This window comes from Saccopteryx leptura, chromosome 10 (assembly GCF_036850995.1).
Source record: "Saccopteryx leptura isolate mSacLep1 chromosome 10, mSacLep1_pri_phased_curated, whole genome shotgun sequence".
Lineage (NCBI taxonomy): Eukaryota > Metazoa > Chordata > Mammalia > Chiroptera > Emballonuridae > Saccopteryx > Saccopteryx leptura.
In genome coordinates, this window is record NC_089512.1 from 74,818,128 (window position 1) to 74,843,713 (window position 25,586).

Below are 25,586 nucleotides of genomic sequence, written 5' to 3' on the forward strand. Positions count from 1 at the left end.
GGAGGCAGACAGACTCCCGCAGGCGCCCGACCGGGATCCACCTGGCACGCCCACCAGGGGGCGATGCTCTGCCCATCCAGGGCGTCACTCTGTTGCAATCAGAGCCATTCTAGTGCCTGGGGCAGAGGCCAAGGAGCCATCCTCAGCGCCCGGGCCAACTTTGCTCCAATGGAGCATCGGCTGCGGGAGGGGAAGAGAGAGACAGAGAGGAAGGAGAGGGGGAGGGATGAAGAAGCAGATGGGCGCTTCTCCTGTGTGCCCTGGCTGGGAATCGAACCCGGGACTCCTGCACGCCAGGCCGACGCTCTACCACTGAGCCAACTGGCCAGGGCCAAAAGTTATCTTTCAAATAGTATGTTGTGCTTATTGTGCCTACCAAAACAGGTAATTAAGACCTTATGAAAATAAGTCCAGGTTTTGAGGACAGACAGCATGAGGAGATAGTGGAGAGGGAAGAGAATAAGATTGAGGTTAGGAAGGATGAAATTGGGATGGAATTGACATATTTTTATGAAATAAGTTTTTTTTTGTTTGTTTTTTTGTTTGTTTTTTTTTCATTTTTCTGAAGCTGGAAACAGGGAGAGACAGTCAGACAGACTCCCGCATGCACCCGACCGGGATCCACCCAGCACGCCCACCATGGGGCGATGCTCTGCCCACCAGGGGGCGATGCTCTGCCCATCCTGGGTGTCGCCATGTTGCGACCAGAGCCACTCTAGCGCCTGAGGCAGAGGCCACAGGGCCATCCCCAGCGCCCGGGCCATCTTTGCTCCAATGGAGCCTCGGCTGCGGGAGGGGAAGAGAGAGACAGAGAGGAAAGCATGGCGGAGGGGTGGAGAAGCAAATGGGCGCTTCTCCTGTGTGCCCTGGCCGGGAATCGAACCCGGGTCCTCCGTACGATAGGCCGACGCTCTACCGCTGAGCCAACCGGCCAGGGCTGAAATAAGTTTTAATATATTCATTTCAAGGTAAACTCATTCAAGGTATCTCAAAATTTATGACAAATCTTAGCATATAGATCCTAGATATATATTTTTATTTCATTAATAAACTTTTATTTTCTTTTGGGAATTATATCATGGGCTAAGGAAAAAATGAGCTAAACCAGCATTCTAATAAATTGTTGGACAGATTTTAAAAAATTCTTTTTTTTAAATGAGAGAATCTATGTTTTTATTTATTTTCTTTTATTTATTAATTTTAGAGAGGAGAGAGAAGAGAAAGAGAGAGAGAGAGAGAGAAAGGGAGGAGAGCAGGAAGCATCAACTTCAACTCCCATATGTGCCTTGACCAGACAAGCGCAGGGTATGGAACCAGCGACCTCAGTGTTCTGGGTCAATGCTTTATCCACTGCGCCACCATAGGTCAGGCAAAAAAAAAAAATTCTAATAAAGAATAATTCATGAAAGTTTTATGGTAGCCCTTGAAAGATAAAAAGATGATATTATTTTTCCCTTTTTGATAAATTAGATGCAATGAATAAATGTAGGACACAGACTATATATGGAAATAAACAACATTTTCCATGCAGTCAAATATATTGACTGAAGGCTGACCATGATCAGATTTTATGGTAAAGTGGTATTTGGAAATTCTAAGAGGCATAATTAGTGGTGGAATTATCAAATGACTCAATAATTACACTGCATTAGAGCTTATAATTATGAATATAAAGATTTTAATTATATACTCCTGCTTCATAACTTAGCTGTAAAACAAACATTAAAGGGGGAAGAGATGAGTCTATTGAGTTAGAAACCAGAATATGTAAATTTTGCTTTATAGTTTTGGGTGCCCATTCTGGTTTTCATGCGTTGTTTTTAAGTATAATCATTTTAAGGAAAAGGTCCATGTTGTCCTTTGAATAGCATTTACATTTTCAATTTTTGTAAGTTTTGTGTGTGGAAAAACACATCAAATAGGTAAAAATGTATCCAACTATTGAACATATTTTGGAGGCAGAATTAATAAGTTGGAGTTTGTTTCTTTCTTTTGTAACCCTTAATCATTCAGACAGTATATTAAAATCCGAGTGGTTGGAACTAACAGAAAAGTTGATCCAAAAGAGGTTTTTGGCTGCAACAACTTAAAGGACTGTGCTTCCAGCACAGCTGAATTCTGGGTTCCCATGATGTAAGCAGGGCATGACATATGCTGGTTTACTATAGGACCCATGAACTTCAGTCTCTTCTGTCCTCCACTTTGATAACATGTAGAGGGCAAGGATCTGAGTCCCTACAGCCTACCAGTTTGAGACCTTTCTAAAACTCTCTTCCAGAGTTCAGGTCATCCTCATGGTTCTGACTGCTTCGTGTGCTAGCCCTTAACCAATTACTGTGGCTCAGGCCTAGGCCATATGACCACCAGGAATTTTAGGTGGGAGACATCTGGACTGTAAACTCTTAGGGAATGAGAATGAGAGAGGTTGATTCAACAAAGAGCTGCTATTATAAGTGCCCAAATAGTGCCTGAGGCTGAAGCTATGGAGCCATCCTCAGTACCCAGGCCAGCTTTGCTCTAATGGAGCCTTGGCTGCGGGAGGGAAAAAGAGAGATAGAGAGGAAGGAGAGGGGGAAAGGTGGAGAAACGGATGGGTGCTTCTCCTGTGTGCCCTGACTGGGAATCGAACCGGGGGTTTCCAAACACCCGGCCAACGCTCTATCGCTGAGCCAACCGGCCAGGGCCAGAACTGTTTTGAAACCTCAATTTATCCATTGTATATAGATAGCTCTTTTTTTTTTTCTTTTTTTAATTTTTACTTATTCATTTTATTGAGAGAGGAAGGGGGGAGGGGGGGAGAGGGAGGGAGGGAGAGAAACATCATACTATTCCTGCATGTGTCCTGACTGGGGATTGAACTGGCAACCTCTGTGCTTCCAGACTACACTCTAACCAACTGAACTAACTGGCCATGATGCATGAATAGTTCTTGAGTGACTATTCTATTACAGGTGCTAAGAATAAAACATTAAATATGGCATGTAAAGTCTTGGAGTTAACAGTCTAGTGAAGAAAATTGAGAACAATCAAAGGTATAAATAAATGATGTAATGTCAGATAGTAAGTGGTTTGGAAAAGATAATAATAAAGTAGGGCAAAGGGAAAGAGAATGATGAGGAGAAGGGGCAATGGTTTGTATTATTTTGAATAGGATGGTTAAGGGAGAGGAGGTGACATTTGATCAGAGACCTGAATGAAGTGAGGGAGGGAACTATGCATGTATCTTGGGATAGGATATTGCAGACAAGGACAACAATAAGTGCAAAAGCCCTGGGGCAGAAACAGGGTCAGCATACTTACAGAATTACAAAGAAACCAATGTAGCTAAAAAGCAAAGAGTGAGAGGGAGAAATGATGACACTACAGCCAGCAACCATACTACAAAGATCTTTTTAAACATTTGTAAGGACTTGACTTTATTTTGATTAATGTGGTTTTTTTGGGACATTTTGGGCAGAGGGACAAATTTTATTATTTGTATATTTAAAAAATTATGCTGGCTTTTGTGTGAATAAAAAAATAACTGTAAAAGGCAAGATTGGAAGCAGAGAGACCATTTAGAGATGACTGCAATAGTTCAGGTGAGAGATGATGGTGGCTTGGTCTAGGATGATGGCAGTTGGGGTTGTGAGAAGTAATTGGAATCTTCAATTTTTTTTCTCCAATGTTTTATTATGACAAATTTCAAACATGTTGAAAAGTCAAAAGCTAAAAAATTGAAAGGGTGAACACACATATATCCATCACTAGATTCTATAGTTAATATTTTGCCATGTCTTTATTATCACTCAGCTACCCATCCTTGTATTCATCCATCAATCACTTATTTTATTTACTACAAAGTGAGTTACAGAGATAGTATCCTTCACTACTAAACAAGGCAAGTTGCATATATTTTAAAGGTAATATTGACAGACTTGTAGACAAATTAGACATAGGATGTAAAGGAATGAGAGAAATCAAGAAGATTTCCAGGATTTTGGCTGGAGCAACTCTTGAAGAGGAGTGGGGTTGAAGAGAGTAATCAAGTGCTTTGTTTCAGACAAGTTAAGATTGGAAGGACAGGTAGACATCCAGGAAGATTAGGCAGCTTGATTAAAATTTTTGGAGCTCAGCAAAGACATGGGGCAGGGGCATCAATTTGGAGTTACCAACTAACACTTAGAATTTATTATTCAGAATGAAATGAGATCTCCTAGGGAGTAAGTGTGGATACAAGAGAGAAGAGAAAAAGGTCAAGAACTGAGACTGGAAGTGTCCCAACATTTGGAAGTTAGAAAGAGGAAGAGGATTGAGAAAACTGAATAAGATCAGTAAGAAAAATATGATCAGGAGAGTAGAGTGTTTCCCAGAAGCCCAGAGGATGTATTTCAAAAGAGAATTGATTGAGTTCTGCTGAGGTGATGAGAACTGAGATTACTGATCACTGAAGCTGGCAAAATGTTCATTGCTAGAACTCAGTTATGTGTCTGGCATATAGCAGGTGTTTAGTGAGTAAATAAATGGAGATCTTTGGTGACCTTGATAAATGGAGCCATTCAGTGGAGTAGTGAGAATGAAAGTCTGATGGAAGAAGCTTCAAGATAATCAGAGGTGAGGATAATTGAGACAGTGAGCATAGATGACTTGCAAAGAGTTTTCTTAAAACACAGAGCAGAGAAATTGGACTGTATCTTGAGGAAGATGTAGTATGAAGAGAAATTTTTATTTTTGAATGATGAGAAATATTATTGCATGTTGTATTTTTAGTGGTAATAATCCAGTAGAGAAGAGAAAATTAATAATGCAAGGGATAGTGGCAACAACTGCTGGAGTGACAACCTCAAGTAGGCAACCAGGGATGGCATCAGGGCATGGTGGAGTGCCTGACATTAGAAGCACAACTTTTCATCTGTAGAAACAGGGAAGAATGCAGGGTATAAGAATGCAAACATTTAATAGGAATAGTAGTTGCATGTTCATTCTCTTGCTTATCCAACATTTACTGAGCATTTATAGTAGTCCCCCTTTGAGCTGGTGACACATTAAAGACAGCTATTGAAAAAAAAAAAAGACACCTATGGATGCCTGAAATCACAGATAGTATTGAACCCTATAAATACTATGCTTATTTCTATACATATATTTCTATGATAAATTTTAATGTATAAATAATGCACAATAAGAGATTGACAACAATGACTAATAGTAAAATAAAATAACAATAGACTAATAAAAGTTATATGAATATCATTTCTCTCAAAATATCTTATTGTAGTGTACTCATCTTTTCACTTGAAGGAATCACCTTAAGGGTTCTCTTTGACATCCAAATTGCTCTATCACTAATCTTGGATTTGGGGGCCATTATTAAGTAAAGTAAGGGTGACTTGAACACAAACACTGCAAGCATATAGCACCTGAGAGAGCTGTTGCTGACATGTGGGCAGTGAGCGTCTTGAGCGGGAGGGGCCGGGCAGAGGGAGGCCTCCTGAGAGATGGCACCAGAGTTCTTCGTGCGACTCAGAACAGTGTGCAATATAAATCTTATGCATTGGTTATTTCTAGAATTTTCCACTTAATATTTTTGGACCACAGCGGGCCACTGGTAACTAAAACCACAAGAAGCTAAACCATGCATAAGGGGACTCTTGTACTAGTGTTAAGCAGTTTGTTAGGAAGTAGGGCTTCAGCAGTGATGAAAAAAGATGAAAATCTCTGCCTTCATGGAGCTGGTATGTACCTAATTGGTTTGTTGTAGTGTAGACATATCAATGTTCTTATAAAATGTATTGTCTCCATTTGTGTCTTTCCTTCACAAAACAAGCAGTGGTCTTATTTTTCTTGATTCATGGAAAACTCTCAGGAAGTATTGGCAGGATAACTTGAATGATTCATTTCATTTTTTTCAATTTAAATTTTTATTGTGGCAAGAGCACTTGAGATCCACTCTGTTAAGTGATTTTAAAGTGTACATTATAATGCCAGCGATAAACACAAGGTTGTACAACAGATCTCCAGAACTAACTGTCTCACATTGCTGAAGCTTTACATCCTTTGAATAGCACGTCTGCATTCCCCTCCTGCCTGCACCTGGCACCCACCATGTCACTCCTCTACAAGTGAAATCATGTAGTTTGTCCTTTTGTAACTGTCTTACTTCACTTAGTACATGCCCTCAAGGTTCAACCATTTTGTTGTGTATAGCAAGATTTCTTTCTTTTGAAAGGCTTAATAATATTCCATTGCATGTATATACCACATTTTCTTTTCTTTTCTTTTTTTTTTTGTATTTTTCTGAAGTTGCAAACGGGGAGGCAGTCAGACAGACTCCTGCATGCGCCTGACCAGGATCCACCTGGCATGCCCACCAGGGGGCGATGCTCTGCCCATCTGGGGCATCGCTCTGCTGCGACCAGAGCCATTCTAGCGCCTGAGGCAGAGGCCAAGGAGCCATCCTCAGCGCCCGGGCCAACTTTGCTGCAATGGAGCCTTGGCTGTGGGAGGGGAAGAGAGAGATGGAGAGGGGGAGGGGTGGAGAAGCAGATGGGCGCTTCTCCTGTGTGCCCTGGCCGGGAATTGAACTCGGGACTCCCACACGCCAGGCTGACGCTCTACCACTGAGCCAACCAGCCAGGGCCACGTTATCTTTATCCATCTGTTAATGGACATTCTAGATTGATTGTTTCTACATTTGGCTGGTGTGAATAATGCTGTGATTTGGGAGGACTAATATGTTTTTAAGATTCTGATTTCAGTTTTACAGATTCGATGCAATCCCTATCGAAATCCCAGTTGCACTTTTTACAAAGATAGAAAAAATCAACAGAGTGAAAAGGCAACCTACAGAATGGTAGAAAGTATAAGCAAACCATCAGATATTGATAAGAGGTTACTGTCCAAAATACATACGGGAGTTCTGCAACTCAATAGCAAAAATCTAATAACCTGATTAAAAAATGGGCTAAGGACTTGACTAGACATTTCTAAAAGGAGCTATGCTAATGTCCAAAAAGTATATGAAAAAATGCTCATCATCACTACTATCAGGGAATCGCAAATGAAAACCACAGTGGGTATCACCTTACACTGTCAGGATGGCTATTATAAAAAACGAGACAAAACAAAACAACCCTCGCAAGTCCTGGTAAGGATGTGGAGAACCTGGAAACCCTTGAGCATTGTTGGTGGGAAAGCATAATGGTGCAGCCATTATAGAAAACAAAAATGAAAACTAGAACTACAATCTTTTGGGTATTTATCCAAAAGATTTATCTCTGAGTTGTCATCAATGTCTTGGTTTTCAACCTTAACATCAATTTAAAATTTCATCTCTTTGTCACAGCAAAGAGAAGGGGGAGAAAAGTTTGGTTCATATACTCACATTCTTGGAAAGCCTGGGGTGTGGAGAAAGGTTTGCTGAGGCATGCCCAGTGAGTTCGAGTCCTCAGGCGATCATCATCTGGGTTATTCAAGCAAAAGAACAATTTTGTTTGAAATGGTGCATAATTAGAGAAAAATAGATTTTTAAGAAAAGCTGTACTTACCTAGAAAATAATCATTAACTCTCCACACAAAAGGCAGGTATTTATAGAAAACCACAGTCAAATTTTTAATAAATATTTTTGGGAGTATTTACTTCATATTTGCACGTGTACCATCTTCCACAAGATGGCATGCAAGTTTGTAACACATTGTAGCCTGTAGCTATTGCAAAATCACTTGTAACAAGCAATAGCACTGAACAATTACATGATATATTATTGTTGTTGTTGTTTTTGCCTTAAAAATTGCAAAGGTATACACCCAGGCAATGTTTTTCATATGTAGAGGCTATTATATTACAAAGATATGCACATCAAAATGTAATTATTTAAAGAATATGTGAAAAGTATCAATATGCATATTTACACAAGTCAAATGAAGATTTGGCAATGACAGTCCTTACAAACTGTGTTCTAACATTTATGTTAAAAAAACATCTTTATGAAATTGAGAAAGGAATTATAAATAAAATATTTGGTTTTGGAGGATTTATTTTAATATTTTAAAGTGTGCATTAAAATGTTTCCTGGGAAATAGCATGGTAAGTCATACTGAGTATTACTGTGGTTCTTCTTATAAGATCACCTGGAATGCTTTTAATAAAACATAGATGCCAGGGTCCTTCAGACTAATTAAATCAGGATCTCTGGGGGTGGGGCCCAGCCATCAGTATTTAAAAAGCTCCCCAGCCATTCCAACCGTCTCTTAGGTAGCAAAGCTCTCTGATACAGCTGTGACCACTTTCTTGTTGGCTTGTGGAAGACATCACTAATTGAATGTGGTATTTTTCCAACCTGAGCTCACAGGTTTTCTTGCTATACTGTACCAGGTAGTCCTTACCAATCAAATCAGAGTTGAAATGAAGCTGACTTGCTATCAGAGTTACTAAAGAATACTGGACAGAACTCGGTTACTCACACATAAGGTGACGGGTGTCTTAATGTGGTAACAAACTCTGTTTTCTAGCATGATTCAGCCAAACAATAGTTTTCAGCGCTGCAACAAAGGGCGCTTTAGAGATTGCAGTGGGTAATATCTGTGCTGTTCCCTGGTCTCCTTGGAAACCTTTGTAGCATTTCTGTGTGCTGCTCCCTGCTCCCAGCAACTTCAATGTGCTTTGGTTCTTTCAGCAGGAGAACAGCTGCCCTTGGACTTTCCTTGCACTTCACAGAGCAGGAAGTCCCTGGGAGTGTACCTCTCTCTGGGGTAATGCTTACCGCTGGATGAGGGGCAAGAGTAGGAATGGCCTCTCTCCTTGCCCTGGGTGGGAACAGCTCCCATGGCCTCTCTCCTTGCCCTGGGTGGGAACAGCTCCCAGGCATGAGGTCCCCACCGCAGCTGCCTGGTGGGTTCAGGCTGCAACGGCCTGTGTGGACGTTGGGTAGCACTCTTGCTTGGCCCCTCCCCTTCTCTGTCCTCTCTTCCTACTTCCACTCTCATTTTCCAGGATCACTTAACTAATATATCACTTGCACACAGATTTTCACCTCTGGATCTGTTTCTGAGGAAGCCTTAAGACAGATGCCAAAACCTAAGGCCACTGGGCTGCGGGAGCATGTGTATAATTCAAAAAGCAGAGATGCCCGGGTTCTACCCCCAGAAAGCCTGATTTCATTAGTCCTTAAAGCTCGCCAGGTAACTGAGCTGTACACCCAAGGGTGCAGAGAAAAAAGGCGTGGGGGGAAGCGGAGGAGAGTAAAGGGGGAGGTAGATGGTGATGAGACTTGGGGTGGTGAGCACACAATACAATATACAGATGAGGTATTGTGAGATTGTGTACCTTAATTTTAAACCTGTATAATTTTATTAACCAGTGTCAGTCACCCCAATAAGTTCAATAAAAAAATCACTTTAAAAAAAACAATGTTAGAGTACATAAAAATCATTCTGGGTAGCTTATTGTTATAAATTCACATTATCAGGTTTCCCTGCCCAAAATATTCTGAATCCATTAGGTCTGTATATTTAATAAAAATGAAAATTTCACATATATAAAAGTAGACAGAACAGTATAATGAATTCCACTGAATTATCCAGCTTCAACAATTAACTCTTGAATGAAGGCTCTTAATGTGTAGGTCATCCCTGAGAAAGGTTTGTAAAGTTAGCTTTGTAAATTCCGTAACCATAACTGTGTGTGTAGTAAACACCTGGATAAGTCCACTTGGAACATCTGGCTCAGCCAGGGATGGCAGATCAGTTTCAACTTGCATATCTATCTCATTGATGGTTAGAAGCTCAAGAGTGTTGAGGATCCTGAGACTGAGTCTGGGTTCAGTATTAAAATTGCAGGATGAATGTTTGCATAGAGGTCTCTTAACTTTAGCTAACCATTGGAACAAGGTTAATAAGGCTTTGTTCTAGGAAGAATGAGGGCTCCAATAGTTCAGTGTAAGTGTGTAGGTAGCAAACTATTCCTTTTGTTTACAAAGTGAATGTAAGAGAGTGCCCTAATAATTGGAGGAAAGTAAAAGGATCTTGTGTGAAACTCCAAGGCTTTAAAGGGCAAGTGTAAGTCCCATCATGCTTCTTGAAGAAACTGCTCAGGGTGAGGTGCTATTACTTTTTATATGGCCTTAGGACTAAAATGCAAGGTTAATGTTTAGTTTAGAGTCATATCTGTGTTTATAGTTTAAAAATATATTCTTAAAACTGTAACTAACTCACTTGCCTGACCAGGCAGTGGTGCAGTGGATAGAATGTTGGACTGGGATGTGGAGGACTCAGGTTTGAGACCTCGAGGTTGCCAGCTTGAGTGCGAGCTCATCTGGTTTGAGCAAGGTTCACCAGCTTAAGCCCAAGGTCACTGGCTCGAGCAAGGGGTTACTCAGTCTGCTGTAGCCCCATGGTCAAGACACATATGAGAAAGCAATCAATGAACAATTAAGGAGCTGCAACAAAAATTGATGTATTGATGTTTCTCATCTCTCTCCCTTCCTGTCTGTCTGTCCCTATCTGTCCCTCTCTCTGTCCCTATCTGTCCCTCTCTTTGACTCTCTCTGTCTCTGTCACCAAAATAAAACCAAACAAAAACAAAACAAAACAAAAACTGTAACTCACTTAAGCCCTGGCTGGTTGGCTCAGTGGTAGAGTGTCGGCTCTGCATGTGGAAGTCCCAGGTTTGATTCCTGGCCAGGCACACAGGAGAAGTGCCCATCTGCTTCTCCATCCTTACTCCTCTCCCTTCTATCTCTCTCCCCCCCCCCCCCCCCGCAGCCAAGGCTCCACTGGAGCAAGTTGGCCTGGGTGCTGAGGATGGTTCCATGGCTTCTGCCTCAGGTGCTAAAATGGTTCCAGTTACAAAGGAGCAATGGCCCCAGATAGGCAGAGCATCGCCCCCTAGTGGGCCTGCCGGGTGGATCCCAGTCGGGTGCATGCAGGAGTCTGTCTCTCTGCCTCCCTGCCTCTCACTTCAGAAAAATACAATATATATATATATATGCAGCTTAAGTGTCTGTTTGTCGCCAATAGCTTATTGGTTGCTTGTGTAACTGTACTAGCCAATGGGGTGAAGTTGCCACGGCTGAATGCAAATTGAGTGTGTCAGGGGGAAGGTGAACATTTGTTTGCATTGGCAATCATCTGTTTTACATAAAAACTACGTCTTAACGTAATTTCTTTTAAGAATGCCTCCTAGAAAATACAGCATTGAAGAGGAGAGAAAAGGAGCTAAAGCTGCACAAAAACGGCTTTCTCGACAAAAAGAAACCACTGAGCAGAGAAAGACAAGGCTTGCTTCAGTCGCAGAGCAAATGCATCTTTCTCGGCAAAATGAGACTGATGAGCATAGAGAAACAAGGCTTGCCTCAGATGCAAGACAAAAAAGCCTGTCTCGACAAAATGAGTCCCTTGAACAAAGGCAGGAGAGAAATGCAAAAAAACGACAGAGTAATGCTGACTGAAACGCAAAAAGGATTAAAACAGTTTCAAATGGAGAAACTTTAATTTTTGAGCATTTCTCTGGTGACATGAATATTAAATGTGAACACTGTCAGTCCTTAAACATCAAGTTAGAAACTAATCGATTTGATTGTGGCAAGAAAGGATTTTCTCAATGTTGCAAGTACGGAAACATTGTAGTTCCACTAATTGAGAATTATCCACCACTCTTGAATAAATTATTGACTAATCAGCATCCAAATAGCAAACAGTACATGGATAGCATTCGATCCATTAATAGTTCGTTTGCTTTTGCGTCCATGGGAAACAAACCAATTGACTTGCCTGGACCAGGACTTTATTGCTTTCAACTTCATGGTCAAGTTTACCATCAAACTGGAACTTTGCATCCTTCTGACGGGAAAAGAAAGTTTGCTCAATTATATATACTTGATCCCTCAGAGGACACGGTCAACTTTATGTTGCCTGTTCAAGAGTTCGTGAAAGAACGGATGTAAAATTAAAAATAATTGATGGTCCTCTGCAAGGCAAGCTTAAAAATGATGGAAAGATCTACATAAGAAATGTTGTGTACAAAGAGATCTTTGACATGTGAATTAACATTTTATTATTTAAATCACCTTTATTTATTGAGCTAGCGGTGGCTCTTAAGAAATGTACCACCAGTGGTTTCCTTCATTGCACTCTACTTTAAGCAATTAAGCAAGTAGAAGGGGGAAACCCCATGGGGCACTAAGCAAAGGGGTGTCCTTACCGCCTGCCCTGGGTAATTCAGTTTGAATTAGCAGACACCTTTGCACAAATCATTTTAATTACAATTTAAAATATCTAGAACAGCGGTCATTTCGTATGACCACCGGGCTTTCCAGTATATATATATATATATATATATATCTTATAACAAGGATTTATGCCTGACTAGGCAGTGGCGCAGTGGATAGAGCATCGGAATGGGACGTGAAACCCCGAGGTTGCCAGCTTGAGTGTGGGCTCATCTGGTTTGGGCAAAGCTCACCAGCTCGCTGGCTTGAGCAAGGGATCATTCACTCTGCTGTAACCTCCCCCCACCACCTGGTCAAGGCACATATGAGAAAGCAATCAATGAACAACTAAGGTGCCACAACAAAGAATTGATGCTTCTCATCTCTCTCTCTTCCTGTCAGTCCCTATCTGCCCCTCTCTCTGTCTCTGTCACACACAAAAAATAAATAAAAAGGATTTGTAGGTGATCAATGATTAGCCAGTATTTGTACTTTAGAAAAATCAGAGAATATTTTGTTACATAAAAAAAATTTAGCCCATATCATACTTATTTACTAATTGTTTCAAGATAATATAACTCGTCAAACTAACAAATTAAACACAGTCTATCAGCCTAGGAGCTCAGATTCTAGTGTCAGACAGCCTAGGTTAAAATTTAGGTTTTACTTCTCTCTGGTCCTGTGATCTTGTACAAGTCTCTTAGTCTTTCTGTGTCTCAGTTTTTTAATTTGTAATTGGGGGAATAATAGGAGCCTCCTCAGGGCTATTATAAAGATTAAATGAGGTAAAAAATGTAAAGGGCTTTGAATAGTGGTTGACAGACAGTACTTAATAAATATTAGCTAATATTATTAGTATTATACTGGAATAATAAAACTCTTGCTATTTTTTTCGACATATATGACAACTATTTCTTATTTTCTTTCCTGATTCATCTTTCTTTGTTGATCTTTAAATTTTGAAAGTTTCTCCAGGCTTGCTCTTAGTCTCCCTTCTTTTCCTCTATAAACAGTAACACTGCGGTGCTGTTACTCTGTCTTCAGCCACCTATGTTCCTTTAATCCCTATACAAAACATTTAAAAACAATTTAAAATATTATGTTAAAAAAAATGCCCTGGCAAGATGGCTCAGTTGGTTAGAGCATCGCTGTGAAGCACAGAGGTTGCCAGTTTGAGCCCCAGTCGGGGCACATACAGGAGCAGATCGATGTTCCTGTCTCTCTCTCTCTCCCTCCCTTCCTTTCTGGCTAAAATTAATAAATAAAGAAATTAAAAAATATATATCAGCCTTCTCCCAGAAAGACAGGGAGGAAACACAACGGCTCTGGAGTCAGAAAGACCTGGGTTTGGGTTTCAGCTTAACCACTCACTGGTTATGTGTTCTTGGGCCATTTCTTTAACATTTGTGAGCCTCCGTTTCCCCACCTATAAAACGGGACTGAGAAGAGTACAACCTCAGAGCATCATTTTAAGGCTTAAATGAGATACTTCAGAAAGATGCTGAGCACAGAATCTGGGCCAGCGTAACTGGTAGACACCAGAATTGTTGCTTTTATTATCACTGATGCTACGGACATGGAGCACCCAACACTGAGGCCCCAGTTGTCCTCGCTGTGTTTGGCCTGCAGTTCAAGCTCAGACATTTCCAATTCCCCAGCTTCTCTGAGAGTGAATAGTTATGAACAAGCCTTTCAGAGAAACTGGGTTTTGAAAAATAAGTCCATCCAGATGGACCAAAGACTCCCCTTTCTTCAATTTTCTCCTTTCAGCTATTGTCACATACCCTGGAGCCTGACAATAGGGCTGCCATTGTTATTCCTATGGCCCAGATATTGCCTGAACAGCTGATGGTGTTCTTGCAGGTAAATTGGGGAATGGGGAATGAATTTAAGTTGCCGGCCCCACAGAGAGTTAATTTCTCATCCCTTGAACTGCTTTCCTATTCAGAGGATCGTTCATTTAGGTGGCTTTCCCCGCAATGGCCTTGGCTGCCTAGCAACTGCCAGCTCCAACCTTCATGGAACAACACAGCCGCTGTGCATTTCAGTGCCATCAATTTTTTAAAAAGACTATCTCATTTTATGAAAAATTAAGCATCATAAAAATACTGCTTCCCAATGTATGCTTTCCCTTCCAAACAATTGCTGTCAACCAGGTAACACTGAAATGGAATGGAAAACTGCAGTTTTTTGAGTGGCTACAAACATAAATTAGAGTGACCAAAAAAATGATATACATTTATATATAATCAGACCTCATGCTTGTATGAGCCCTGAAACAGGCATCATTTTTCCTGTGTTTGCCTTAAAAGTAAATATGTGATAGATTTTTCTGCAGTTCCTGAATGTTAATACTCTATAGCATTTTTTCTACAAAAAATAGCAGAAATCAATTCCATCTTATCTATGTGTAGAAATGGGTGGATAGATTTAAATTAGTCAGGACATGATGATTCATCAGAAAGTCGATAAAATAAAAGGTCACTAATTTCTTCAAACAATTTTTAGTTTGCTTTGCAGACCTTCTGGGTTTAATCATCTCTATTAAATTATCTCTGGGCCTATACAATTATTAAGTCTGTAGCTCTCAGTATAATTAACTCCTGATGGTAATCCTCTAATGGATTTTTGCCCTAGACTTTTCTAATCATTTGACTCACCTAATCTGGGAACTTTGGCCTTCCCTACCCTTTTTGGCAAAAGCTCATCTCAGGCATGCAGTGTGGTAAGCAGGGAGACATTCTGTAAAGTGACTAAAAGCTCAGCTCTCAGACTGGGGGCAAGCCAGTTGAATTTTCTAAACTCAGTATTCCTACCTGTGAAGTAGGGATAACCTATGACAGAGTTGTGACAATTAAAAGACAATGTGTTTGAAGCGTATAACAGACTAACTAAATGACAGTATGAATGAGAGTCAGTGGGACGCTAAGAGAAACAAGTTGATGAAGGGTTGCCACCATCTATCCCACAGAAAACAAGATGAACAAGTGTCCCAGGAGTTTAGTTCTCCCCTCTACAGCTCTCTGTCCCTCAACAGTCCCCCAAAAGTGTATCTTCAGAACCACCAAATAAACAAAATAATTTCTGAGTTCTCATTATACAGTCAGCTTGTGACTATAAATGTAACTCCTGTTAATTTCATTTTAGCTTTTAGTGGAGTGTTGTGAGAAACATTCAGATAACATACTGAATGTAAGAGATTAGGAAAATTCATTTGTAATATTTAAGGGGAGGTTGTCTGGCCTGTGGTAGTTGAATAATTTCATCATCATTTTTACTGGCAAATGTTGAATGAGCACCTATCATCCATGGGGCAAGCAGAAGGACCCAGAGCACAAAGAGATTTCAGGCCAGGTTCTTGGTGAGCATCGTCTGGCTAGGAAAGCTGTTGGTGTCTCTGTAATGTTTTTCCTTCTTTTTACTCTTCAATAAACAGTACTCCCTTTCTCCAGAGGGCTCTGGCTTCATAATCGACAGCATCGGAACCATTTCTACAGTAGCAGTTTTTGATTTTGAGAGGGAAGCTAGAAGGTAAATACTGCTCCTGGCATTGTATTCACTCGAAATATCTGACCTCTGGTTCATATTTCTGCCTGCAAGAATGTTTCCCCACATCGGTATTAATGGGTCCCAAATGAAGGTGCTGTTGGCATTGCCTTAAATATAACCTTATCACCCAAAATATATTTGCACAATTGCTGCTATAGGCACTCGATGTGGCTATTTTGGCCTCTCCCTGCTCATCCGCTTTCCCTAGAGGCAACCATTGGGGAGATTTCAGTGGTGCAGTTTGAAACCCGAGGTGAAAGTCAGTGGGGACCTCTCTCTGGACAGCTGGGATGCAGGATTCACTCACAGTATAATCCAGAAACTTTCAAAAGTTAATTGACTGACATTTTTTTTTATTTACTTCACATCTGCCAACTGGGTAGCTATTAGTTTATAGTTGTTATTCCTATTTTTATAATGGTTTTTATTACCTTTTGGTCATATGATCTATATCAAAGTGCTTTATAGAAAAAGCAAATGGACTGTGAACCCCTTTCAATAAGCTTGCCCCTGAATCTCACAAGGAGATCCTTCCTGACCCAAAGCCACAGTTTGAGGATGATATATATCCTAAGTGTTAGTATCTTCTGTAAAATAGGTTGAGAGTTCAACAACAGGGTATGCTTTCTCCTGCTGACTTGATGAAGTCTGCTGGAGAAGAGTTCTCCTAAATTTGTATTATGTTTATATATTTTGGGGGTAGAAAAATTGTCAAAATCTTTATCCATTATCCCTTATTCCAAAATCCCTCTGCCCCATGTTTATCTGGTCACAAGAATAACTCTGGGAATAATGGATAATGTCTATTTTTATATATTTTGGGGGTAGAAAAATTGTTAAAATCTTTATCCATTATCCCTTATTCCAAAATCCCTCTGCCCCATGTTTATCTGGTCACAAGAATAACTCTGGGAATAATGGATAATGTCTATCACAATTACTTTTATTTTGGCCTGGAATACCTCATGGAAAAATGATTATGCACATTCCAAGTTATTTATAAATCTTAAATGGGAGTAAAAGTCATTAATGAGAGTTTTAAAAATTAATATTTTCTTAATAAGTGAAAAGTAAACTTTCCCTTTTATCAGTATCTTTGAAAGTAAAGAAACTGACACAAGTTGAAGCTTTCTTTGTAGACTTAAATAAATAAATATTTGGCTAAAGTTCCAGAAGGGATCCTCACTAAACTCTATTCCTTAATTTTCTCTGCAACCCTAGAGTTTTTAGGGTCATTGAGCAGCCCTTTAAGTGGGAATAAAAGATATTTGGGAATGCCTCATTGATTTTTATTAATTCCTTCCCTTCAAAGGAGATATAGGGCCCTGACATTGCCTATTCAAAGCTGACGCAGGAGTCAGAGAGCTGATTCCCTCGGTACTCCCTGCAGTCAGTGCCCAGCACCCCGCCAGACCAGTCATTTGCAGAACCCTGTCTGCGGCTCATTCCTCCCTTCTCGTAGCTTAGATGTCTCAGAATTATTTTTTAAATGTCTTTATTCTTAAAAGTGAATTGGCTTTATGATTTCTGTGAAATTATGTAAAAAACAATCATCTTCTGGTAAAAAAAATTACAAAATCGGAGAAAAATTGAGAACTGGTTCAATTTTTAGGATAACCAGAAAAAAAAAAAGAGTAGTTTGATCTCAATTATCAGTATATTTCAAGGTAGAATAGATTTTTTTGTTTTTTCTGAAGGGGTGACCAGCTGTCTAGTTTGCCTAGGACTTAGAAGTTTCTGGGGTCATGTGTGGGACTCTTTGCTAAAACAAGACAGTCCTATCAAATTGGGAGTGTTATCCGAGTCACAGCTTATGGGTACAAACATCATTTTTCCATTAGGGTGCAACCCCTCTACCCCCCCATTTCAAGCACTCTCATTCCTCAGACCCATACACACCTCTGTTAAAATAAAACCCCTTTGTCATCTAGCCCTCCTAATATGTCCCTGTAGTTATGACATTGCTTTGAAGGGTTCTTACTACCTTACCCCTTGCCCTTGTCATCAGTTTTCTGTATTGAAAAGTCCGTGTTTACAAAGAAAACCAGTTAGAAGGTGAGGGTAGACAATTGAACTTTGGGTGAGGGGTATACAGCATAATCAAATGTCAAAATAACCTGGAGATGTTTTCTCTGAACATATGTACCCTGATTTATCAATGCCACCCCATTAAAATTAATTTTAAAAAAGTCCGTTTTTAAGGCTAAGAGCCCATAGCCACAGCTTTGCTCTACCAGGCTAAGGAATCTACTTTGCTTTTTTATTGTTGATGGGGATTAACGGACTTTTCTAAATTCCTGTCTGTTCTTTCAAGAGATTTGATTAATTTGGCTTCTAATGAAGTGTCAGCCATTTCCAACTGTTAAAATAACTAGTTTGACTGACAATTTAACTAAGTGAATCTATTGTTTTAACTGGGCAGTTAAGCCCCAGAGATTCTGTCTCTGTGAAAGCCTGTTAGTTACTATGGAATCTTAACTGTCCCTCCTGTGGCTGCATGTTCAGTTTTTCCCTAGTTATTAAAGTGGTTGATCCTGGAGGACTGTTTGCTGCTGGGAATCTAAAGGTTTTCCTCATCAATGTCAACAATAAAGACCCAGTTCTTACTTGCAGGTAAGAAAATAAAACATACTCTTTTAATTAACCTTAAAAATTGGATATGAAAATGTAGCCTCTGAAATTTATTTATGAAATTTTCTTAGAATGCAATGGTTTTATTCTGAGAAGAAAAACAAGCAAGTACAATGTAAACAATCACTTAAAATGTAAAGTCTAAAGAAAAGGCTTTCTTCAAAACAGCTAAAAAAAAGTTTGTTTTTGTATTTTTCCAAAGTGAGAAGCAGGGGAGGGGGAAGAGGCAGATAGAGACAGACACTCCCGCATGTGCGTGACTGGGATCCACCCGGCATACCTACCAGGGGGTGATGCTTGGCCCCTCTGGGGCGTTGCTCCGTTTTGGCTGGAGTCATTCTAGTGCCTGAGGCGGAGGCCATGGAGCCATCCTCAGTGCCTGGGCCAACTTTGCTCCAATGGAGCCTTGGCTGTGGGAGGGGAAGAGAGAGACAGAGAGGAAGGAGAAGGGAAGGGGTGGAGAAGCAAATGGGCGCTTTTCCTGCGTGCCTGGGCCGGGAATCAAACCCACGACTTGCACACGCTGGGCTGATGCTTTACTGCTGAGCCAACTGGCCAGGGCCAAGAAAATAGTTTTAAAGTATAAAACATGTGGAACTTGCAACAGAATCAAGTGTTTGTTATTAGTGTTAATATATTCTTAACACCTAATGGGAGGGGTTATCTCTCACTACCTTCAAGGGAAATTCTTATTAACGGTGATCACAGGGAGTTTATAAAAACACATCGGGGGTCAGCAACTTAAGATGCTGGCTCTCACTCTGCGGGGAGAAAGGCACAGTTTGCTGGTTCTCACTCTGCGGGGAGAAAGGCACAGTTTGCTGGCTCTCACTCTGCGGGGAGAAAAGCACAGTTTGGTCAAGCAGGCAGTCTCCAGAGTCAGATTGTCTTGGGGTCAAGTCCTATCTCAGACCATTTGATATTTACTTCAGAAAGTTACTCACTTTCTTAAAAACTCAGTTTTCACATGTGAAAAAATGTATCTACTTCCTGGGACTGTGAGAAATAAATGGGAAAAATGTAAAAAATGCTGAGCATTGTGTTTAAACAATAGGCAAGTGCTGAATAAGTGGGTTAGCTATTAACATCACTGTCTATTCCCATTGTCATCATTTAGACCTCCAGCTCCTTACTCCCCCCCCCCCCCCACCACAAGAGGTAGAAAAGAGTAAGAACCAAGCAAGCGCCACTCTAATGGTTCTTTCTCTTCAAATAAGTTTATTCAATATTGAAAATGGTGTCTTGAGTGTTACTTCTATAAAGTCACCTCTGCAAAATAAAGTCAACATCACACTGGATGAAGAAATTCCAGTTGGCAAAGTGATTGGAGAATGCCAGGCGACTGATGAAGATAATTTGGGAGATTTAACCTTTGAACTAGATCCATGGAATGTTGACTTTGCAGTCGACAAAGGTAGGTTTGGAATTGTTTTCAGCATTATATCTCATATCCTATTGTTATCGTTTGTTTATGTCTCCTCTCTAAGACTGAGTTTTTTGAGGGTAGGTATTAGATTGTCTTTATTTGCAGAACTCCTGCAAGAAGCACATAGTACAGGGGTTCCCAAACTTTTTACACAGGGGGCCAGTTCACTGTCCCTCAGACCATTGGAGGGCCGGACTATAAAAAAAACTATGAACAAATCCCTATGCACACTGCACATACCTTATTTTAAAGTAAAAAACAAACAAACAAACAAAAAAAAACCGGGGACAAATATAATATTTAAAATAAAGAACAAGTAAATTTAAATCAACAAACTGACCAGTATTTCAATGGGAACTATGCTCTTCTCACTGACCACCAATGAAAGAGGTACCCCTTCTGGAAGTGCGGCAGGGGCCAGATAAATGGCCTCAGGGGGCCACATGCGGCCCGTGGGCCGTAGTTTGGGGACCCCTGACATAGTAGATGCTTGATAGAAATCTGTTGAATAACTCTGCAAGACCAGTTCTTTGTCCATGAGGAGCTAACACGTGGCTTTTCAGGGCTGCTACAGAATGACTGCCTGAGCTCTGTGGTCAATGTGACCTTCCAGCTCATCTTCTCAAGATGTAAATCATTCAGCTCTGCTACAGGTCCAAATTTTTGTGAGAGAGAATCTAATTGGACTTTTTAGAGTCAGTCATTCACTTCTCAGCCAATCAGCTATGGCTAAGATTGGGTGTCAGTCAGATTATGTGGTATGTAAGACTTCTTCTGAGGCTGAGGGGAGAGGTACTGGTCATCTTTAGTACATATGCAGGTTTGAGCCACTGTAGCAGAAGCTGTCGGTGTTCCACCTGTATCTCCTCAGGCTTTAATATTTCAGTTTGACTTCCAACTGCCTATATCTGCATTTCTTTGCTTGAGGGATTACCTGGGGTATGACATCTGTCCTATTCCTCCTTCACAAATAGCAAGTTCAAAGTGTTGGAATAATACTACCCATCCCGTAAGATCTCAACCAGATACTGAAGAGAAGTGCTGTATAAGTAATGGGAGTTTGTCATGGAACCCTGGCATGGAACAGTGTTGAGTGTGTATTCTGCACTGGCTTCCAGAGCTTCCCAGTGATATTAAGTTCTAGTTGTGCACAGTGGTGACTTGCTTGGTAAAAATTTTTTACTGGCAGCCTTCCCCTCTCTGTCTCACTGCACCCATGCCACGTTGCCTGGGCTCACCTCTCAAACAATCTATTGCACACAAAGCCTCATCTCCCGTCTTGCTTCCAGGAAAGCCCCAGCTGAAACAGCCACTGTCCCCTCTTATCTGAATTACTGCACAGATCTCTTAACTGGGCTTCTGTTTTCATACTTACCCCCTCCATTAGGCTCAGCAGAGCAACAAAGATGAATGTTAGGAAAAAAGGAAAATTGGGTCCTACCCCCTTCCAAGTGAAACCCTCCTGTGATTTTCCTTTGCACTTGGAATGCAATCCAGACTTCTGACCTTTGGCCCAAGAACCTGTCTTCTCTGTCTCTTGTCTCTCTTTCTCTTCAACATCTTTGTTTCTTGTCCACCCCTTGTCCATTACACTGCAGCCATACCACTAGGCTGCCTGCTTCTGGACCTTGGTCCTTGCTTCAGAATCTGACCATTAGACATTAAATTTATCATATTATAGTTTTTATTTCCTTAATAATATGTCTGTTGAATGTTTGTTACACTTGTTTAGAGATTTGACTCCCAGCCCTGATTGTCAGTTCCATAAAGGCAGGGACTTCATTGTGGTATATACAGAATTCAGCACAGTTCCTGGCACATAGCTGTCATTACATAAATATTTGTTGATTGAATGAGTGGGTGGGTTGGGTGGAAGGGAGTACAGTCAGTTGTGATCTTGTTGCTGTGTTTGCTGTGTATTCTCTTTGCTGGGAATGATCTCCTAATCACCACCATCTGTTTAATTTCAATGTCCTTCAAGACCTAACTTAAGTGCCTCCTCTTTTAGAAAGTTGTCCCTGGTCCCCTAAGTAAAAAAATAAAAGTCAATTTTGGTATTTATTTATTTATTTATTTGTATTTTTTGTATTTTTCTGAAGCTGGAAGCGGGGAGAGACAGTCAGACAGACTCCCGCATGCGCCCGACCAGGACCTACCCGGCACGCCCACCAGGGGGCGATGCTCTGCCCCTCGGGGGCGTCGCTTTGCCGCGACCAGAGCCACTCTAGCGCCTGGGGCAGAGGCCAAGGAGCCATCCCCAGCGCCCGGGTCATCTTTTGCTCCAGTGGAGCCTCTGCTGTGGGAGAGGAAGAGAGAGACAGAGAGGAAGGAGAGGGGGAGGGGTGGAGAAGCAGATGGGCGCCTCTCCTGTGTGCCCTGGCCGGGAATCGAACCTGGGACTTCTGCACGCCAGGCCAACGCTCTACCACTGAGCCAACCGGCCAGGGCCTTCAATTTTGTTTTTGATATCAGCTAACATAATATAATTGGTGTGGGTATTTTGGTGATACACAATTACACATTGTGCCTACATTTTAAATCAGTCTCTTAATGTTACTGAACAAGACCTAATTCATACTTTATCTCTTTAATTGCTATGTAATAAAGTAATTTTGAAAATAACAGCATGGGCCAGTTTGCAGCAAGATGTGTTGTTTTCTTACAGAGCTTGGGACCGTGGTTACTGCTGCCCGCCTTGACGTGGAGAGAGCTGGGTTCACACGTGTTCAGTTCTTTTCTGTTAAGGCTTGTGACTATGACCAGCAGTGTGCAGCAATTCCAGTGGTGGTCAATATCCATGGCATTAATGACAACTCCCCCTTCTGTGATCAGTATATGATTAGGTGAGCTGAGATGAGTGGATTGGCTTAACAATTCAGAGTGAGTGGAGAGTAGAGGTATTGCTATATTTGCTGGCTCAGCTAAACATGTGGTTAATCATCACACTGACTCTTGTTCAGTCTCATATTCTGGTCTTCAGAAATGACCTGTTGAGAGCTGAGCTTCCTGGATCTGATAGTTAGTAAGTTGTTAAAAGCGTATGTTTCGAAGTCACAGACTTGGCTTGGAATCCTGGTTCTATCACTTATTAGCTATGTGATCTTGGATAATTTACTTAAGCCCTTTGATCTTCAGTTTCTTTCTTTATAATATGGGATAACAATAGTACTTACTCTATAGGGTGGTTTTGAAGAATAAATGGGATAATTTCTGTAACATTCTGAGCATAGTGCTGAGCATGTGGTCTGTTTCAAATATGTTATTTATCACAGTTCCATAATCCCTTTTCTGAAACCATGGTCACTAGATATGTTTCAGCATAAAATTTTTTTTTGAATTTTAGAAAGGTACCATATATTATGCCAATACCCCTGATTCAAATCCATGAATATCTCTGCAGTAAAATACAAGGGTGGGCAAAAGTAGGCTTATGGTTGTAAGCATAAGAAACAGAGACTTTATTCTTGTATTATTATGTATTAATTATTATTATTATTGGTTATTAACCAATTTTTGCCCACCCATGTATATGAATACTCCCAGTAAGTGAGACAAGAAAGAATTGACAGTTCAGGTAATGTTTGGATGTCAACAATTTAAGGTCAGGTCAGGTTTTGATGACAAAAGATTATGAGACTATTCTGAGTGTCAGAGCTTTTGGATTTTGAAATTTGAATAGGGATTATGGGGCTGTACTCCCATCAGCCTGGCTGCTTTTACTACTTGAAGCTCAGTCTCCAAACCTACATCTCTGTCACTCTTCTATGTCCCCTGAACCCCAAGCTCTCAGCAACGCAGGACAGTTGCCTCATCTTTCCCAAGCTTTAATCCTAATTATCTAGCTTTTTGGGGGTTTTTTTTGTGTTGTTTTTTTTTTTTGTATTTTTCCGAAGACAGTCAGACAGACTCCTGCATGCGCCTGACCGGGATCCACCCGGCACGCCCACCAGGAGGTGATGCTCTGCCCATCTTGGGGTGTCACTCTGCCGCAATCAGAGCCATTCTAGCTCCTGAGGCAGAGGTCACAGAGCCATCCTCAGCGCCCGGGCAAACTTTGCTCCAGTGGAGCCTTGGCTGCGGGAGGGGAAGTGAGAGACAGAGAGGAAGGAGAGGGGGAGTGGTGGAGAAGCAGATGGGCGCTTCTCCTGTGTGCCCTGGCCGGGAATCGAACCGGGACTCCTGCACGCCAGGCCGATGCTCTACTACTGACTAATTATCTAGCTTTTGATAATTACTACCCACATGGTCTTGTTTGGACCTCCATTAATTGTAGATGATAATCGCATCTACCCCTCTGCATTGTTATAAGGATCAAAAACAACCATGCTTGGAATTTGTTCAGTATAGGGTTTGGCATATCATCAGTAATGTTATTCTTTTTTTCTCCTCCTCTTTTGCCTTTTTCTTTCCCCAGGAGATAATTAACCAAACACCTACCACACACTGTACCCAGTGCTACAGTCCCTGGAGGTGACGGGAGAAGTATTTGCTATGCGCATTTGCTGTCAGGAGGTTATATCTTGTCAGGGTGTTAAGATGACTACATACAAAACAACAGTATAAAGAATAAGATGGTTTAAACTTTGTGTGCTTTTTTTTGTTAAGAGGAGGGACATGTGGGGTTGGAATATTCAGGGAAACTTCCTGAAGGAGTTAGATCTATGCTGGTCTTTGATGAATGAATAGAATTTAGACTTTGAAGGCTTATGAGTGAGCTCGGGGTCAGAGAGAGCCCAGGGAACAAGTGAGTGCACACTCGGAGAAGAAGGTAAGTTCACTGTGGCTACAGAGTGGTAAGAATTGTCCCTCTTGACCATGCCACACAGGTGCTCTAGACTGGAACGTTTCCACTTGGGCGTCTCCACTCAGGTGATGTCCTTGATAGGCTGCTAAACCAGTACCTGGCTGGGTGCAGGTGAAAAACACTCCTAGAAAACGAGGAAGGTCTTACCAAGTTCATAGTGGCCTTTTGGGAAATGGCTGCCCAGACGATGCTCCACACTGGGACTCTCCGCCCCAGGATAAATAGAGCAGTCACACACGTGCTATTGAAAGTACTTTAAAACATTATATTTTAAAAGACTATCCAGCTAAACAAATTTTTCCTCTTAAAAAAACAGGTACACAGGCAAAGAGGTGATTGCAAATAATACAGTAGTTGCAAAACTCTTGTGTCACGACCTTGATGAGCCTCCTGATATGATACATTATGCTCCACGCTCGGGACCAATTGGTTCTGGACAACTCTTTGAGCAAGTGCCAAATGCTGGATATTTTATCCAGGTGAGCACCAGCTGTATTGCCCAGGAGTTTCCTAAGGAGGTGGAGTCAGTTCATGGCCGCAGTCAGGTCCTGGCAGATTCAGCAAGAGGAGCCCTGACACCGCAGAGCACGTCTGGCCCCTCTGCTGTCTTGCTGGAGAGCATGTGAGCAAGTCCTTCATTATCACACTGCCAGCTATCTTTTTCTTCTTGTAAAGTGCACAAAATAACTCATTTTTTATTTAGTTGGGGAAATGAATCAGAGGCTAAAACTTGTATGTTGATTTCCTCAGAAAGAAGCCCATGTGGCTGCGTGTGCTGTGAGGAACAATCTCTTGGCATTGGCAGTGGTGGCTCAGCTCCTCCTCTCTCTGCCTTCTAGAGAGTTTCAAATGGCGGAGGATGAAGCAATAAGCTTTTCCTCACTTTCCACGATGATGTGCTGCCTGGAAGAAATCCTTTTAACTCTTACTTTCCACAGGTCTTTATTTCAAAATGCCACTCCCTGTTAGGTTGGCATAATTGTTTCCTAAC

At 41.2% G+C, this 25,586-nt stretch overlaps 1 protein-coding gene and 1 non-coding gene across 4 annotated transcripts in view; one reads left to right on the forward strand and one right to left on the reverse strand.

Annotated features, from left to right (window-relative positions):
* Positions 1 to 25,586, forward strand: part of LOC136382094 (cadherin-related family member 3-like) — a 112,833-nt gene that overhangs the window by 34,771 nt on the left and 52,476 nt on the right. For 2 of the 3 annotated variants that reach the window (XR_010747193.1, XM_066350986.1), the window contains exons 5-9: positions 15,622 to 15,716; positions 18,240 to 18,347; positions 19,583 to 19,779; positions 22,457 to 22,634; positions 24,912 to 25,074. Coding sequence is in view for 2 of the 3 variants with exons in the window: in XM_066350986.1 (XP_066207083.1) it covers positions 15,622 to 15,716; positions 18,240 to 18,347; positions 19,583 to 19,779; positions 22,457 to 22,634; positions 24,912 to 25,074 (741 nt within the window). In the remaining variant the exon portion in view is untranslated. The remainder of the gene's footprint in view (positions 1 to 15,621; positions 15,717 to 18,239; positions 18,348 to 19,582; positions 19,780 to 22,456; positions 22,635 to 24,911; positions 25,075 to 25,586) is intronic. The other variant, XM_066350987.1, reaches the window with a different exon arrangement.
* Positions 863 to 938, reverse strand: TRNAD-AUC (transfer RNA aspartic acid (anticodon AUC)). Its single transcript has one exon. It is a non-coding gene; the product is annotated as a tRNA-Asp (tRNA).